We start from the raw sequence: 16749 nt of genomic DNA, 5'->3' as shown, positions 1-16749 counted from the left end.
GGAGACACGGCCTGTTGCAACGTTGTGGTTGACCAAGGGAGGCGCCATTTAAGGCCACACCAAGTTGTCCCATGGCGAGTTTCCCATGGCAATTTGTCCCATGGCTAAGATGACAGCACTAAGGTCAACCATACTGATATGTCTGTGATGATACGGCCATGGCAAGATGGCAACGCCAAAATGGTGGTGCCAATATGTCTCATTCTGGACCACTTATAACTTCCTCTAGAACAGTGTTTCCCAACCTTGGCAATTTGAAGATATCTGGACTTCAACTCCCAGAATTCCCCAGCCAGCATTCGCTGGCTGGGGAATTCTGGGAGTTGAAGTCCAAATTCTGGGAGTTGAAGTCCACTGCTCTAGAACATAAATGGTGGACCAATTAAGCTTGGCTATGAAAGAAAATAAATTGTTTCATTAGTCCTAACCCTTCCCCCGCACCCACCCACCCACCCCGTCATAATTTGAGCATACTGAATTCTCCCACCAACTTCTTTCCTGTAATGTTCCTCTAGCGAAAGCAGCTTTGAGGAAGGTAAGTTGTGTGTGTGTGTTACAACTCCCTCGAGGTGTTACACATATTAAATAAAATTTGCCCTCTCACAATTTTGCCAAACATATCAACTGAGGCTCCTTTGAAGCCGGATCCGTGTGGAAAATTTGCAAAACAGGAAAAGTCAGTTGTTGGTTTGGGACTTTCATCCAAATATTTTTGTATTTGTGAAAGGAAGAGTTAACTTTGGAGAGAGCCTGTCTTTTGAAGATCCTGTAGATCAAAGTAATCTTTGTTTTTCTTTTTTTTCTCCCCCTCTTTCCCTGGAAGGTTTGGATGAGCGACCGACTTCAGGTTCTTGGGCAACAGGAGATCAGAACAACTCCACGTTTGACCAAGTCAGGGTAAGGATTCGAAAGATCTGGTCACATCCAAATGGATCTTTGGGGGGTTTCTCCACACATGCGTCTTTTGAGATGGGAAAGTGATTTACCCTAATTTCCCCCTTTTTTCCCCGTGGAAACACAATAATACCTCGTCTTATGAACTTAATTGGTTCGGGGAGGAGGTTCGTAAGGCGAAAAGTTCGTAAGACGAAACAATGCTTCCCATAGGAAACAATGTAAAATCAATTAATGTGTGCAAGCAAAAGAAAATCGCAAAATCGCAAAAACGGCGCTCCGCTGGGTGCCGCCGCTCGGCTGTCACTTTTTGAAACAGCTGGGCGCTTCTCAGCGTTCTCCTGAATGCCGAACCTGGACGTTCGGCAAAAGTTCGGGTTCAGGAGGCCGCCAAGAAGCCCCGCCCGGCTGTCACCTTTTGAAACAGCTGGGGGGCTTCTCACCGTTCTCCCGAATGCCGAACCCTTAAGTTTGGCAAAAGTTCAGGTTCGGCGTTCGGGTTCGGGGAGGCCGCCGAGAGGCCCCTGGCTGTTTCAAAAGGTGACAGCCGGGCAGCGGGGCTTCTCGGCGGCCTCCTGAACGCCAAACCCAGAAGTTCAGCAAAAGTTCGCGTTCGTCGTTCGGGGGGACGCTGAGATGCCTCTCCGGCTGTTTCAAAAGGCGACAGCTGAGCGGCGGCGCTTCTCGGCAGCCTTACGAACCCGAACGCTGAACCCGAACTTTTGCTGAACTTTCGGGTTCGGGCGGTGGGTTCGTAAGGCGAAAAAACTTCGTACGAAGAGACAAAAATTTTCCGAACCCCGGGTTTGTATCTCGAAAAGTTCGTATGACGGGGGGTTCGTATCACGAGGTACTACTGTATAAGAAAAGTAGTGGTAGCTTTCCTCTCACTGCTGAGCTATTCAATTTTGAGGAATCAAAACTGTAATTTTAAGGAATTGTTTTCTGAGAGCATCCTGTCATATGTCCTGTAGCAGTGATGGCGAACCTATGGCACAGGGGCCACAGGTGGCACGCGGAGCCATATCTGCTGACACACTGATGCCCTAGCTCAGCTCCAATGTGCATGTGTGTGCCGGGTATCTGATTTTTGGCTCGCACAGAGTCTCCGGGAGGGCTTTTTTGGCTTCTGCAGAGCCTCCATAGCGATAGGGGAAGGCGTTTATACCTTCTTCCGGCTACAGGGAAGCCTTTGGAGCCTGGGGAGGGCGACATATAAGCCTATTGGGCCCACCAGAACTTGGGAAACAGGCCATTTCCGGCCTCCAGGGGGTGGGGGGGGGGAAGCTGTTTTAGCCCTCCCCATGTATTGAATTATGGGTGTGGGCACTCACGCATTGTCAACAGTGCGCTCGCAACTTCTTTTGGCATCTGTGGAAAAAAAGGTTCGCCATCACTGTCCTATAGGAAATCAATCCATAAGCATGAGGTGAAAGCAACTTCTTGCTTGGTTGATCTTGGGCCAGTCAATCACTTTCAGCATAGGAAAGAGGCAATGGCAAAATGCTACTGAAAAACTTCAGGGACTGATCCAGGCAGTCTTTGAGAATTGGGCATTGTTGAACAGAAGGGGGGAAAAAATGGAAAATGCGAGTACAGTGGTATCTCTACCTAAGAACGCCTCTACTTCATGAACTTTTCTAGATAAGAACCGAGTTTTCAAGACATTTTTGCCTCTTCTCAAGAACCATTTTCCACTTACAAACCTGAGCCTCCGAAAACTGTAACTGGAAAAGGCGGGAAGAAGCCTCCATGGGGCCTCTCTAGGAATCTCCTGGGAGGAAACAGAGCTGGAAAAGGCAGGGAGAAGCCTCCATGGGGCCTCTCTAGGAATCTCCTGGGAGGAAACAGAGCTGGAAAAGGCGGGGAGAAGCCTCCATGGGGCCTCTCTAGGAATCTCCTGGGAGGAAACAGGGCTGGAAAAGGCGGGGAGAAGCCTCCATGGGGCCTCTCTAGGAATCTCCAGGGAGGAAACAGGGCTGGAAAAGGCGGGGAGAAGCTTCCATGGGGCCTCTCTAGGAATCTCCTGGGAGGAAACAGGGCCGGAAAAGGCAGGGAGAAGCCTCCCTGAGGCCTCTCTAGGAATCTCCTGGGAGGAAACAGGGCTGGAAAAGGCGGGGAGTAGCCTCCATGGGGCCTCTCTAGGAATCTCCTGGGAGGAAACAGGGCTGGAAAAGGCAGGGAGAAGCCTCCATGGGGCCTCTCTAGGAATCTCCTGGGAGGAAACAGGGCTGGAAAAGGTGGGGAGAAGCCTCCATGGGGCCTCTCTAGGAATCTCCAGGGAGGAAACAGGGCTGGAAAAGGCGGGGAGAAGCTTCCATGGGGCCTCTCTAGGAATCTCCTGGGAGGAAACAGGGCTGGAAAAGGTGGGGAAAAGCCTCTGTGAGGCCTCTCTAGAAATCTCCTGGGAGGAAACAGGGCCGGAAAAGGCGGGGAGAAGTCTCTGTGAGGCATCTGTAGGAATCTCCTGGGAAGAAACAGGGCATCCACCCTCCCTGTGGTTTTCACAATCGCACGCATTATTTGCTTTTACATTGATTCCTATGGGAAAAATTGCTTTTTCTTACAAACCTTTCTACTTAAGAACGAATTAAGTTTGTAAATAGAAGTACCACTGTATATAGAAACATTCGCATATTAACTGCTGCAAGATTAGCATTCGCACAAAATTGGAAGGATGAAAAATCTCCCATCAGAAAATATGACCATTAATAAATTGACTGACTGTGCCAAAAGGGGGGTAGGCTCACATATGAATTAGAAAATAGACAAGCAGTAGACTTTTTTTTATCCTATGGGATAACTTCTATAAGTGGCTAGAAAGCAAAAGAAATAAACAAACAAACGAAGAAACTGAGAAATAATTGGCAACTGTTAATAACAAATTCAGTGAAATTAACTGATAATTTAGTAGCTAGATAGTTAGGCATAGATGCCCTTTTCTTCTTTTTGAATTTTCAGAAATATAAAATTAGAAGTTGATGATGTGTTGTGTGACTATTCTTTGATATGTCTGTACTGTACAGTTGTGTTTTTGTACGGTTTGTCTTTTTTCTGTTTCTGTTTTTGTTTCTATATTGTCTTTTTAAATTTCAATTTAAAAAATTCAACAATCGCCCCCCACTGCTAGTCAATGGGAGTTGATTTGATCCATCCCAAGATACTGTAGCTGGCCTCAATAAGATCCAACTAAATTGAAATTTAAAGGTGTATTTTGATTTGAAAATGGTTCTGGGATGCCCATAATCTTGTTGATTGGGATAGGAGTGGGTAAGCGATGTGCTTCATGACTTTGTGCCTATGGACACTATTTTTCCCCCCTTATAGCAGGGTTATGGCGAAGGGTCACACTACAGTGAACACAGGGACCTGCCATCCCATAACAGCATATCTTCGTCATCATTCCTGGCGTCTGGAATAGTAGGTAAGTGTATCCCTGCTTGGAGCAAGCCTTGACACTGTAAAATTTTGCTCATCTGGAATTCTACCCAAGTGGCAACATAAGAAGAGCCATGCAGAATCAGACCAAAGCCCATCGAGTCCAGCATTCTGTGTCACACAGTGGCCCACCAATTGTCCATGGGGATCTTGAGCAGAAAGAGAAGGCATAACCCTCCCTTTCCCCTGCCCCCCAACAAATGGTAAGATGGCTGCTGTATTTGATGGGACTGGTCCTGTTTGATTTGACAGTCTCAAAATGGGTGAACAGTGCAGTCAGGCAGTAAGGAAAGCAAGTAGGATGCTTGGCTGCTTAGCTAGATGTATAACAAGCATGAAGAGGGAGATTGTGATCCCGCTGTATAGAGCGCTGGGGAGACCACATTTGGAATACTGTGTTCAGTTCTGGAGACCTCACCTACAAAAAGATATGGATAAAATTGAGCGGGTCCAAAGACGGGCTACAAGAATGGTGGAAGGTCTTAAGCATAAAACGTATCAGGAAAGACTTCATGGACTCAATCTGTATAGTCTGGAGGACAGAAGGGAAAGGGGGGACATGATCGAAACATTTAAATATGTTAAAGGGTTAAATAAGGTTCAGGAGGGAAGTGTTTTTAATAGAAAAATGAACACAAGAACAAGGGGGCACAATCTGAGGTTATGGAGAATTTGCAGTCGGCAGAAGTACGGTTAGTCGCTGGGCACAGAGGGTGAGGCAAATAGAATAGGAATAGAATAGGAATAGAATAGAATAGAATAGAATTTTTTATTGGCCAAATGTGATTGGACACACAAGGAATTTGTCTTGGTGCAGATGCTCTCAGCATACATAAAAGAAAAAGATACACTTGTCAAGAATCATGTGGTACAACACTTAATGATTGTCATAGGGGTCAAATAAGCAATGAATAAACAATCAATATTAATAAAAATCTTAGGATACAAGCAACAAGTTAGAGCCATACAGTCCTAAGTGGGAGGAAAAGGATGATAGGAATGATGAGAAAAACTAGTAGAAATAGAAGTGCAGATTTAGTAAAAAGTCTGACAGCATTGAGGGAATTATTTGTTTAGTAGAGTGATGGCGTTCGGGAAAAAAACTGTTCTTGTGTCTAGAAGAACAGAACAGAAGAACAGAGGGGTAAGGCCATTAGAACGAGGAGTGGTAGCGGCAGGGCCTTGTGTTTCGCGGGAGGAAGGCCATAGAACAGGACGGAGATTATGCGGAAAAATAGGGAGAGTAGAAGAAACATCATTCTCTCTTGTGTGTAAGTTCCATTGTGTTCAATAAATAATTGTTGAAGAATAAAAATGTGGTGCATTACTTTCTGGGCGACCCTCGTTTTTTTTGTAACGAAACCGTCTGCAAAAAACAACCAAGTTCATACAGCACCAAAGATCCTTTATTTCAACTCTGAGCTACAAATATTCTCCTTTGGAAGGGGTGTTTGTAGGTATAAAGCCACAGGGCTCACATTTTTTTGGAGGTACTCTAATGGATCCCCCTCTCCCACACCTCCTGAGAGCCTTTGTGAATTAATCAACAGAAAGGGAGAAAAGCGAAGAGGTTGGTGGGAATTATTGAACTAAAACTAAATAATTATTTAATTATTTGCTAAGGAAGGAAACCAAGCCGCCTGAGTAGATCTCTTTCAAGTAATTATTTCTAGCAATTAACTCCTTTTCAGGGCTAAGCTTGCTAATCTAGCCAGCATTGTAACGGGTGTGCATCCTGGACAATGGGTTTTAATCGGTTCACAGTCTTCCGCTCCTCCCTCCCAACTGCCTTTAATCTCAACATGTTATCTTTCCTCCTCTGTTCCCTTGCTAGGAATTATATACTTAATAGAATGATGGGTTTTGAAAATCCCATTTTTCTTCCAAATGCCAGAGTGGGGAAACCCTTTGTGTTCCTGGAACCAAACCCTGAAATATCTACATGTTCGTGTTTGACCACCAGCTGAGACATGTTAGCCGTTTGTAAGGCAGGGGGTACACAAAGAACATTGCATTTTTTTCCTGAATGCCAATCTTGCTGCCCTGGGGTGGCCTGGCATTTTTTTCTGGAACTTAATCCTTTAAACCGGAAGCTGTTGGGGTGTTCCGGCCAAGATAGGTTTAGGTTTATTGGATTTATATGCCGCCCCTCTCCGCAAACTCGGGGCGGATCCCGGAATGTTGGGTTTTGCTCGTGCCTAGGATTACATTGGCTGTGTCCTGACATAATGCTAAGCCAGGATTTGTTAACCAATGGTGAAAAAAGTAAGGTTCTACATTTAGGCCAGAAAAAACAAAATGCACAGGTACAGTATATGTGGTACATAGCTCAACAGTAGTAACTGTGAGAGGGATCTTGGAGTCCTACTGGACAACCATTTAAATATGAGCCAGCCGTGTGCAGCAGCTGCCAAAAAAGCCAACACAGTTCTTGGCTGCATTAAGAGAGACAGAATCAAGATCACATGAAGTGTTAATACCACTTTATAAGGCCTTGGTAAGGCCACATTTGGAATACTGCATTCGGTTTTGGTTGCCACGATGCAAAAAGGATGTTGAGACTCTAGAAAAAGTGCAGAGAAGAGCAACAAAGATGATTAGGGGACTAGAGGCTAAAACCTATGAAGAACAGTTGCAAGAACTGGGCATAGCTAGTTTAATGAAAAGAAGGACCAGGGGAGACATGATAGCAGTGTTCCAATATCTCAGGAGTTTCCACAAAGAAGAGAGAATCAACCTATTCTTCAAAGCACCTGAGGATAGAATAAGAAGCAATGGGTGGAAACAGAACAAGGAGAGAAGCAACTTAGAACTAAGGAGAAATTTCCTGACAGTTAGAACAATTAATCGGTGAAACAGCTTGCCTCCAGAAGTTGTAAATACTCCAACACTGGAAGTTTTAAAGAAAATGTTGGATAGCCATTTGTCTCAAGTAGTGTACGTTTTCCTGCTTAAGCTGGGGGTTGGACTTGAAGACCTCCAAGGTCCCCTCCAACTCGTTGTTGTTGTTGTTGTTGTTATTATTATTATTATTATTATTATTATTAACAACCATTTTTGTTGAAACATCAAGAGTGTGTTCATTCACACAGCATGTGAAAAACAGTGATAGATAAGTTCATGGATCCTGGAAAATCAACTGCCAATCAAATAGCATTTTGTTTACATGAGCCCCATGAATGCCAACCATAGTTAAACCTACTTTTTTAAAAATCCCCACAGGTAAGGTAGCTTCACTCCCCCTCCCACTGAGAGCTAACAAATGTGTATCTTTGCGTAGCATTCTTTAGTGCGAGCAACAACCTAGGATATCATACATATTCTCTCCTTATCTATCTATCTATCTATCTATCTATCTATCTATCTATCTATCTATCTATCTATCTATCTATCATATATATTCTCTCCTTATCTCTTATATATATCCTCTCCCTCCCATCCACTTCTCTTCTTTTTTACTTTCTATCTTCATATATATTACTTAATGTCTATTCTCTTCCATATGTATTGTATATTGGACAAAGAATAAATAAAAATAAATAAAAAATAAATAAATAAAAATAAATAGAGCAAGCTAAACTATAGTTTCCCCGATACATTGAAAGCCTTACTTTAGGGTGAAGGCAATAAAACCATGGTTATCGCTAACCACAGTTTAGCTTGTTTGGATTGTGATTCTACTTTTGCTGGAGTTAAGTCCCAAAGTTCACAAAAGTCAAAAAGTTCACAAATGCATATCTGCATAAGGCTTATGACGAGCAAATGTGAAATTCTGAATTTCTCCAACCTACTAATTGGATTAATTGCCTTCTCTCCTCCCCGCCCCCTCCAGCCAATCTGTCTCCTTATTAACAATTCTTAACCCTTTCGAAAACAGACGTCGTCCTTTAGAGAGGCAATAAAAATCCAACATCACATCCTTCCTGCTAAGGCAACCTGCTTTCCAAGGCAGAATATATTAGAATGAGACATTTTTTTCTGTTTCTTACTTCTACTGACCATCCTTCTAGCACTGTAGATTTTGTCATACTTTCCTGAATTAAGCAGTGATGATATTAAAATTAAATGGTCAGATCTAAGAGTTTAGATCACTTGGAATACTGCATTCAGTTTTGGTCGCCATGATGCAAAAAGGATGTTGAGACTGTAGAAAAAAATGCAGAGAAGAGCGACAAAAATGATTAGGGGACTGGAGAGTAAAACCTATGAAGAACGGTTGCAGGGACTGGGCATGGCATTGGATCAGAATATCTCCGAGACCGCCTCCTGCCGCACGAATCCCAGCGACCGATTAGGTCCCACAGAGTAGGCCTTCTCCGGGTCCCGTCAACGAAACAATGTCGGTTGGCGGGCCCCAGGGGAAGAGCCTTCTCTGTGGCGGCACTGGCCCCCTGGAACCAACTCCCCCCGGAGATTAGAACTGCCCCTACTCTTCCTGCCTTCCGTAAACTCCTTAAAACCCACCTTTGCCGTCAGGCATGGGGGAACTGAAACATCTCCCCCTGGGCATGTTTAATTTATATATGGTATGCTTGTGTGTATGTCTGTTAGTATATGGGGTCCTTCTTAAATCTTTAAATATTTTAAATTGTCAGATTATTTATGATTTGTTTCCACGTGTTGTGAGCCGCCCCGAGTCTTCGGAGAGGGGCGGCATACAAATCTAAGTAATAAATAAATAAATAAATGGCTAGTTTAATAAAAAGAAGGACCAGGGGAGACATGATAGCAGTGTTCCAGTATCTCAGGGACTGCCACATAAAAGAGGGAGTCAACCTATACTCCAAAGCACTTGAGGGTAGAACAAGAAGCAATGGGTGGAAACTAAACAAGAAGCAACTTAGAAGTAAGGAGAAATTTCCTGACAGTTAGAACATAGTTCCCTCTAAGCTGAGCAGTGAGCAATCGCTCACTTAAAAATCATCATCAACTCAAGAGTTTTTCAAACCTGCCCAGAAGCCGAGAGGGAAAGAGTGAGAGGGAAGGACAGAGAGAGGAAGAGAGAGAAACAGATAGAAAAAGAGAGGAAGGAAAAGAGAAAGAAAAAGAATGGGAGTAAGGAAGAGAGAAAGAAAATCAAAATCTAGTTTGAAACTAGCTCAACTATTTAAGTGGCATTTTGATATTGATAGAGTTGCCCTATTATGAGCTCACTGTTATAGACACACAGTACAGTATTTTATTTTGAAATTCTCTGAGGCAAAACAGGGTGGGTTTTTTATTTGTTTGTTTGTTTGTTTATTTATTTAATTATTTAATATTTCTGTGCCGCCCAGTCCCGAAAGGACTGCCGCTCAGACACTATACTTTTCCGCCCACCCCCCCAAAAAATTAGAGGGAACACTGCGTTAGAACAATTAATCCGTGGAACAGCTTGCCTCCAGAAGTTATGAATGCTCCAACACTGGAAGTTTTTAAGCAGATGTTGGATAACCATCTGTCTGAAGTAGTGTAGGGTTTCCTGCCTAAGCAGGGGGTTGGACTAGAAGACTTCCAAGCTCTCTTCCAACTCTGTTTATTATTATTATTATTATTATTATTATTATTATTATTATTATTATTATTAATAATCTGGCGGGGGGAGAACCGAAAGGTCCTGGACAGGGGTGGATTCCGCCCCGAGTCTTCGGAGAGGGGCAGCATACAAATCTAATAAATATAATATATAATATATAATATATATTCCAGATTCTGCTACTGCCAGTTTGCTCATGGATGTGGTGTGAGGGGGGCATTGTGCATGTTCACAAGTGCAATACTAAGAAGCAAGTACAAAAAACAAGATGGCGCCACTTATGGCGCCGCCGAAAACTTGACTCTGGGGTGTCGCAGGTCTCGGTTGCTGCCTGTTCCAGCAATTCAGGCCGTCAAGTTTCTAATCTGAGGTTAGTTGGGGAGAAGATCAGAAACAGCATGAGAAAATATTATTTTACTGAAAGTGTAGTAGATCCATGGAACAAACTTCCAGCAGATGTGGTTGGTAAATCCACAGTAACTGAATTTAAACATGCCTGGGATAAACATATATCCATCCTAAGATAAAATAAAGGGCAGATTAGATGGACCAGGAGGTCTTTTTCTGCCGTCAGTCTTCTATGTTTCTAAATGGCCATAGGTCGCTTTTTTCCATTGCCGTAGTAAACTTCATACGGTCCCAAAATAAATGGTTGTAAATTGAGGACTAACCGTAGTACAAAACAAGGCAGTTGCTGGGGGCGCGGAAGGAGAGTCGGCTGCAGTTCTCTTCTCCCACCAGCCTCACGTCATCTCTAAGCATCAGCCTTGATTTGAAGGCATCCGTGTGTAAACCCCCAGTAGGCTGAACAAATTGCCTGTGTGGAGCACACCTGTTCTTCCCTGATGAAATCCATTGTCAAATGGAAAAAGAGACCCTAAAGTCACTGGCGTGTCTCTCTTACTCTGCAGCTTTGCTTTAATTTGGTTCGCTGGTTGCAGCTCTAAATGTTCTGTGTGTATGTGTGTCTAGATGCGTGCAAGCTAGGGCCATTACCTCCACCGTATTGCAACTCTGCAGAAAGGATTCGGGATTGTGGTGTGCCAAAAATCAAGAAATCCCTGCAGGTAAAGCCTCGCGGAATTTCCACCTTGACCATCCCTTTATTTATTTATTTATTTATTTTATTTATTTATTTTTTGTTTGTTTGTTTATTGATTGATTGATTGATTGATTGATTGGATTTGTATGCCGCCCCTCTCCGGAGACTCGGGGCGGCTAACAGCAATAATAAGACAGCTTAGAACAATAATCCAATGCTAAAACAGTTAAAAACCCTTATTATAAAACCAAACATACGTACAGACATACCATGCATAAAATTGTAAAGGCCTAGGGGGAAAGAGTATCTCAATTCCCCCATGCCTGGCGGCAGAAGTGGGTTTTAAGTAGCTTACGAAAGGCAAGGAGGGTGGGGGCAATTCTAATCTCTGGGGGGAGTTGGTTCCAAAGGGCCGGGGCCGCCACAGAAAAGGCTCTTCCTCTGGGTCCCGCCAAGCGGCATTGTTTAGTTGACGGGACCCGGAGGAGATCCACTCTGTGGGACCTAACTGGTCGCTGGGATTCGTGCAGCAGTGATGCTTAACCCATGACCTGCAATTTGTATATTAATGCCCCTCTCCGTGGTTCAGATTTCTTATTTAACTGTGATTTTTGGTGTGCTAGACCTTTGCTATTTCCATTTCATTCGTATTTGAAAAATAAGTTTGTATTTTAATTTACTCCCGAAGGCTTTGAAAAAGAGTCATAGAGTCATAATGAGGGAATCTGACAACTTCCATTTAGCTTAGCTGTTTATCTCCCCAGTCTTAAGGTTATTTTGCCTGGTTTCCTTCCCTGTTTATGAATTTTCAAGGGAGTCTGCATAAAAATCTACATGAATTGTTTTCTATTTTTTCCTAACACTGTACAATCTACTTTTGCACATATTTTTCCAATAGTTTCATTCTTTGGAAGCCATTTCTCACTGTTGGCCCAAATAACAATTTTTGGAATTCTGAAAAATACAGATTTGAGGATATAGTTGTTTCCCAGGTTTATAGAACTTAGAGATGTAAGAATTATATAAGCTTCAATTAAAATTGAAATTTTTGCCGTACAAATGTTGTTCCCAGTTTCTAGTCAAAGAAAGACATTGGAGACCCAATGGACATAGGCTGAAGGTGGATAATGAGTATCCCCTTCCTGTTTTATAGCTGCAGGAATTCACCAAAATTGTATTTCTGAAATTTGGCTGCACAGATGTTGAAAAATATAGAGCCATGGTGGCTCAGTGGTTAAAATGTAGTATTGTAGGCTAATTCTGCTGACTGCAGGCAGTTCGATCCTGACCAGCTCAAGGTTGATTCAGCCTTCCATCCTTTTTTAAGAAAAAAAAAATTAAGAAAAAAAAAATATTAGATCCAAGCATAGAATGAGACATGTTTTCTGTTTCGTACTTCTACTGACCAATCTTATAGCACTGTAGATTTCGTCATACTTTCCTGAATTAAGCAGTGATGATATTAAAATTAAATGGTCAGATCTAAGAGTTTAGATCCCTTGGAATATTTATTTATTTATTTATTTATTCATTCATTCATTTGTCCAATACACAAATACATAGGAAGAAAAATAGACATGTAGTAATATATACAGTGATCCCTCGGTTAGCGCGGGGGTTGCGTTCCAAGACCTCCCGCGCTAACCGATTTCCGCGTTATACTGGATGCAGAAGTAAAAACACCATCTACGCATGCGCGCCATTTTTTTCATGGCTGCACATGCGCAGATGGTGGAGTTTGCGTGTGGGCGGCGGGGAAGACCAAGGGAAGGTTCCTTCAGCTGCCCAACAGCTGATCTGCTCCGCAGCGCGGAAGCAGCGAGGAGCCGAAGATGGGGTAAAGGCAAAGGGGAAACTGAAGCTTTCTCCTGTGACAGGGAGGGAATTCCGGACAGCCCTATCCCTTCAACAGGAAGGCGGGACTGGCACCGCTTCTTCTTCTTCTTCTCGCTCGGGAAGATGAGACAATCGCCGTCGCCCGTCCTCGTTCCCGCCCTTTCCCACCCCGTCCGTCTTTTCCTATCCAAACGCGCTCTAGTCACGAAACTTCTGGCAAGTCGTGCTCAGTTGGCAGCCTCCGATGCCCCCGAAGGTGCAACCCCGAGACGGGAATTGTGGAGGAGGTTGGACGTCCGAAACAAACGTGCTGTGTGTGCGTGTGAGGAGAGGGTAGGTGGTGGATGGTGTGCGTGCGTGCGGGAAATGATCCTCGCAAGCTTTTAAATTAAAGAAACATAGAAACATAGAAGACTGATTATTATTTTGATTATTTTATTATTAATTATTTTTTAATTCATATTTTTTGAAAAACCGCGTTGCAGCGTTTCGCGCTAATCGAGAACGCGCAAATCGAGGGATCACTGTATAGGGGTAAAGTGAACTTAGAGGAGAGGATATATGAAAGGAAGAAAATATATATGATAAGTGAGAGAAAGGAAAGACAATTGGACAGGGGACGAAAGGCACACCAGTGCACTTATGTACGCCCCTTACTGGTCTCTTAGGAACCTGGAGAGGTCAATCGTGGAGAGTCTAAGAGGGGTTAGGGGTTGACACAATTGAGTCCGGCAATGAGTTCCATGCTTCGATAACTCGATTGTTGAAATCATATTTTTTACAGTCAAGTTTGGAGCGGTTCGTATTAAGTTTGAATCTGTTGCATGCTCTTTTGTTGTTGCGGTTGAAGCTGAAGTAGTCATTGACCGGTAGGACGTTGCAGCATATGATCTTGTGGGCAATACTCAAATCGTGTTTTAGGCGCCATCGTTCTAGGCTTTCTAGGCCCAGAATTGTTAGTCTACTGCATTCAGTTTTGGTCGCCATGATGCAAAAAGGATGTTGAGACTCTAGAAAGAGTGCAGAGAAGAGCGACAAAGATGATTAGGGGACTGGAGATTAAAACCTATGAAGAATGGTTGCAGGAACTGGGCATGGCTAGTTTAATAAAAAAGAAGGGCCAGGGGAGAGATGATAGCAGTGTTCCAGTATCTCAGGGGCTGCCACAAAGAAGAAAGAGTCAGGCTATTCTCCAAAGTACCTGAGGGTAGAACAAGAAGCAATAGGTGGAAACTAATCAAGGAGAGAAGCAACTTAGAACTAAGGAGAAATTTTCTGACAGTTAGAACAATTAATCCAAGGAACAGCTTGCCTCCAGAAGTTGTGATGTGAATGCTCCAACACTGGAAGTTTTTAAGAAATGATTGGACAACTATTTGTCTGAATTGGTAGAGTTTCCTAAGCAGGGGGTTGGAGTGGAGGAGCTCCAAGGTCCCTTCAAACTCTGTTATTCTATTCTATTGTATTCTTTTATTCTTCTGAGTTTGGTAAAATGAGGACTCAGATTGTTGGGGGCAATATGTTGGACCTGTAAACAGCTAAGAAAGGGCTATAAAGCACTGTGAAGTGGTATATAAGTCTTAAGTGCTATTGCTATCTTTAGGGATACAGGTGGTCCTCAACTTAGTAGTCACTTAACAACTGTTCAAAGTTATGATAAATTTCAAAAAAGCTACTTACGACCCATCCTCAAAGTTACAACTGCCTCCCCCCCACACACACATCTGTGCATTTCAGGCACTTGGCAACCGGCTCGCATTTATGTCCAGTTGCAGCATGTGGCCATGTGGCTGCAATTCACTATATTTTTTCCTGTTTTTATAGCAGAAAATAGTTTAAAAAGCTCCTCCTATTGGATACCAATAGAAGTTGTCAGAGAGGGGTGGCATACAAATCTAATTAATAATAATAACAATAACAACAACAACAATAGTAATAGTAACAACAACAACAAAACAACAACAACATCAACATCAACATCAATAATAATAATAATAATAATAATAATAAGAATAAGAAGAAGAAGAAGAAGAAGAAGAAGAAGAAGAAGAAGAAGAAGAAGAAGAAGAAGAAGAAGAAGAAAGGTCCCACAGAGTTGGCCTTCTCTGGGTCCCGTTGACTAAACAATGTCATCTGGCAGGACCCAAGGGAAGAGCCTTCTCTGTGGCGGCCCCGACCCTCTGGAATCAGCTCCCCCCAGAGATCAGAATTGCCCCCACCCTCCTTGCCTTTCGTAAGCTCCTTAAAACCCACCTCTGTCAGCAGGCAGGGGGGAATTGAGATATTCCTTCCCCCCAGGCCTATACAATTTATGCATGGTATATTTGTGCGTACGTTTGGTTTTGAATAAGTTTTTTTTTAGTTATTTTAAATATTAGATTTATTATATGTTGTTTTATTGTTGTTGTTAGCCGCCCCAAGTCTACGGAGAGGGGCGGCATACAAATCTAATAAATAAATAAATAAATAAATAAATAATAATAATAATAATAATAATAATAATAATAATAATAATACAGTGGATTTGCTTAACATACCTGTGGTTCGCTTACTGACTGAAGTGACTTCACTTTGCCGCCATTGTAAAAATAGTCATAAATTAGAATTTGGCCCCGTGGTAACCTGCTTAATCACCGCAACAGCAAACAATCAAAATTCTGGGTTCAGGTATGGTTGTACGTCAAGGCCTAAAGTCTTAAGACAGGGATGGCGAACCTTTTTTTCTTCGGGTGCCAAAAGGGCGCACGTAGGGGTGAGCTGCTGCTCGGATGGGGGGGAATGCAGCGGGGTAATGAAAATGGAGCTCCACCTCAGAGCACCCAATTTGCACTGAAAGATAATAATAATAATAATAATAATAATAATAATAATAATAATAATAATAATAATATGTTCAGTTCTGGAGACCTCACCTACAAAAAGATATTGACAAAAATGAACGGGTCCAAAGATGGGCTACAAGAATGGTGGAAGGTCTTAAGCATAAAACGTATCAGGAAAGACTTCATGAACTCAATCTGTATAGTCTGGAGGACAGAAGGAAAAGGGGGGACATGATTGAAACATTTAAATATTTTAAAGGGTTAAATAAGGTTCAGGAGGGAAGTGTTTTTAATAGGAAAGTGAACACAAGAACAAGGGGACACAAAGGCAATGAATGATCAAAGGCAACATGAGAAAATATTATTTTACTGAAAGAGTAGTAGATGCTTGGAACAAACCTCCAGCAGACGTGGTTGGTAAATCCACAGTAACTGAATTTAAACATGCCTGGGATAAACATATATCCATCCTAGGATAAAATACAGAAAATAGTATAAGGGCAGACTAGATGGACCATGAGGTCTTTTTCTGCCGTCAGTCTTCTATGTTTCTGTTGTTGTTGTTGTTATTATTATTATTATTATTTATTTATTTATTTATTACTTAGATTTGTATGCCGCCCCTCTCCGAGGACTTATTATTATTATTATTATTATCATCATTATCATTATTATTATTATTATTATTAATTACATTTGTATGCCGCCACTCTCCGAAAACTCGATGTTGGAAGAACATGCAGGGCGTCCTGCATAAGCCACGCCCACAGTGGGGTAGTAAAAATTTTGGTAGCCGTTCACTGGGCGTACTTGTGCGCGATAGGACATGGGTGTGTGCCCACACCCATAATGCAGTGCCCTCCCCCCATACATATGCGGGGGGAGGCCATTTTTGCCCTGCCCAGGCTTCAGGAAAGCCTCTGGAGCCAGTGGATGGAGAAAAACGGGCCCAATGGGCCTACAGGAAATTGGGAAATGAACTTCCGGCTGGGCCGTTGAGCTATTTTTTGCCTTCCCCAGGCTTCAGGAAAACATCTCGAAGCTTATGGAGGGTGAAAACGCCCTCTGGAATGCCGAAAACCAGCATGTACATGTGTGGTGGAGCTGACATAGGGCAATATCTCGCATGCCCTCATATATGGCTGTGCTACCTGTGGCACGCATGGCATAGATTCGCCATCAATGTGCCATGCCCCCTAATT

At 42.9% G+C, this 16749-nt stretch overlaps 1 protein-coding gene across 6 annotated transcripts in view; it reads left to right on the top strand.

Annotated features, from left to right (window-relative positions):
* TCF3 (transcription factor 3) overlaps window positions 1-16749 on the top strand; it is a 197986-nt gene that overhangs the window by 101086 nt on the left and 80151 nt on the right. For all 6 annotated transcript variants that reach the window (XM_070746942.1, XM_070746953.1, XM_070746989.1 and 3 more), the window contains exons 4-5: window positions 824-897; window positions 4222-4318. In XM_070746942.1, the coding sequence (XP_070603043.1) occupies window positions 824-897; window positions 4222-4318 (171 nt within the window). The remainder of the gene's footprint in view (window positions 1-823; window positions 898-4221; window positions 4319-16749) is intronic.

Source organism: Erythrolamprus reginae, chromosome 1 (genome assembly GCF_031021105.1).
Source record: "Erythrolamprus reginae isolate rEryReg1 chromosome 1, rEryReg1.hap1, whole genome shotgun sequence".
Classification (NCBI taxonomy): Eukaryota; Metazoa; Chordata; class Lepidosauria; order Squamata; family Dipsadidae; genus Erythrolamprus; species Erythrolamprus reginae.
Note: the sequence above shows the minus strand (reverse complement) of the source record. Positions and strands in the feature narration are given on the sequence as shown.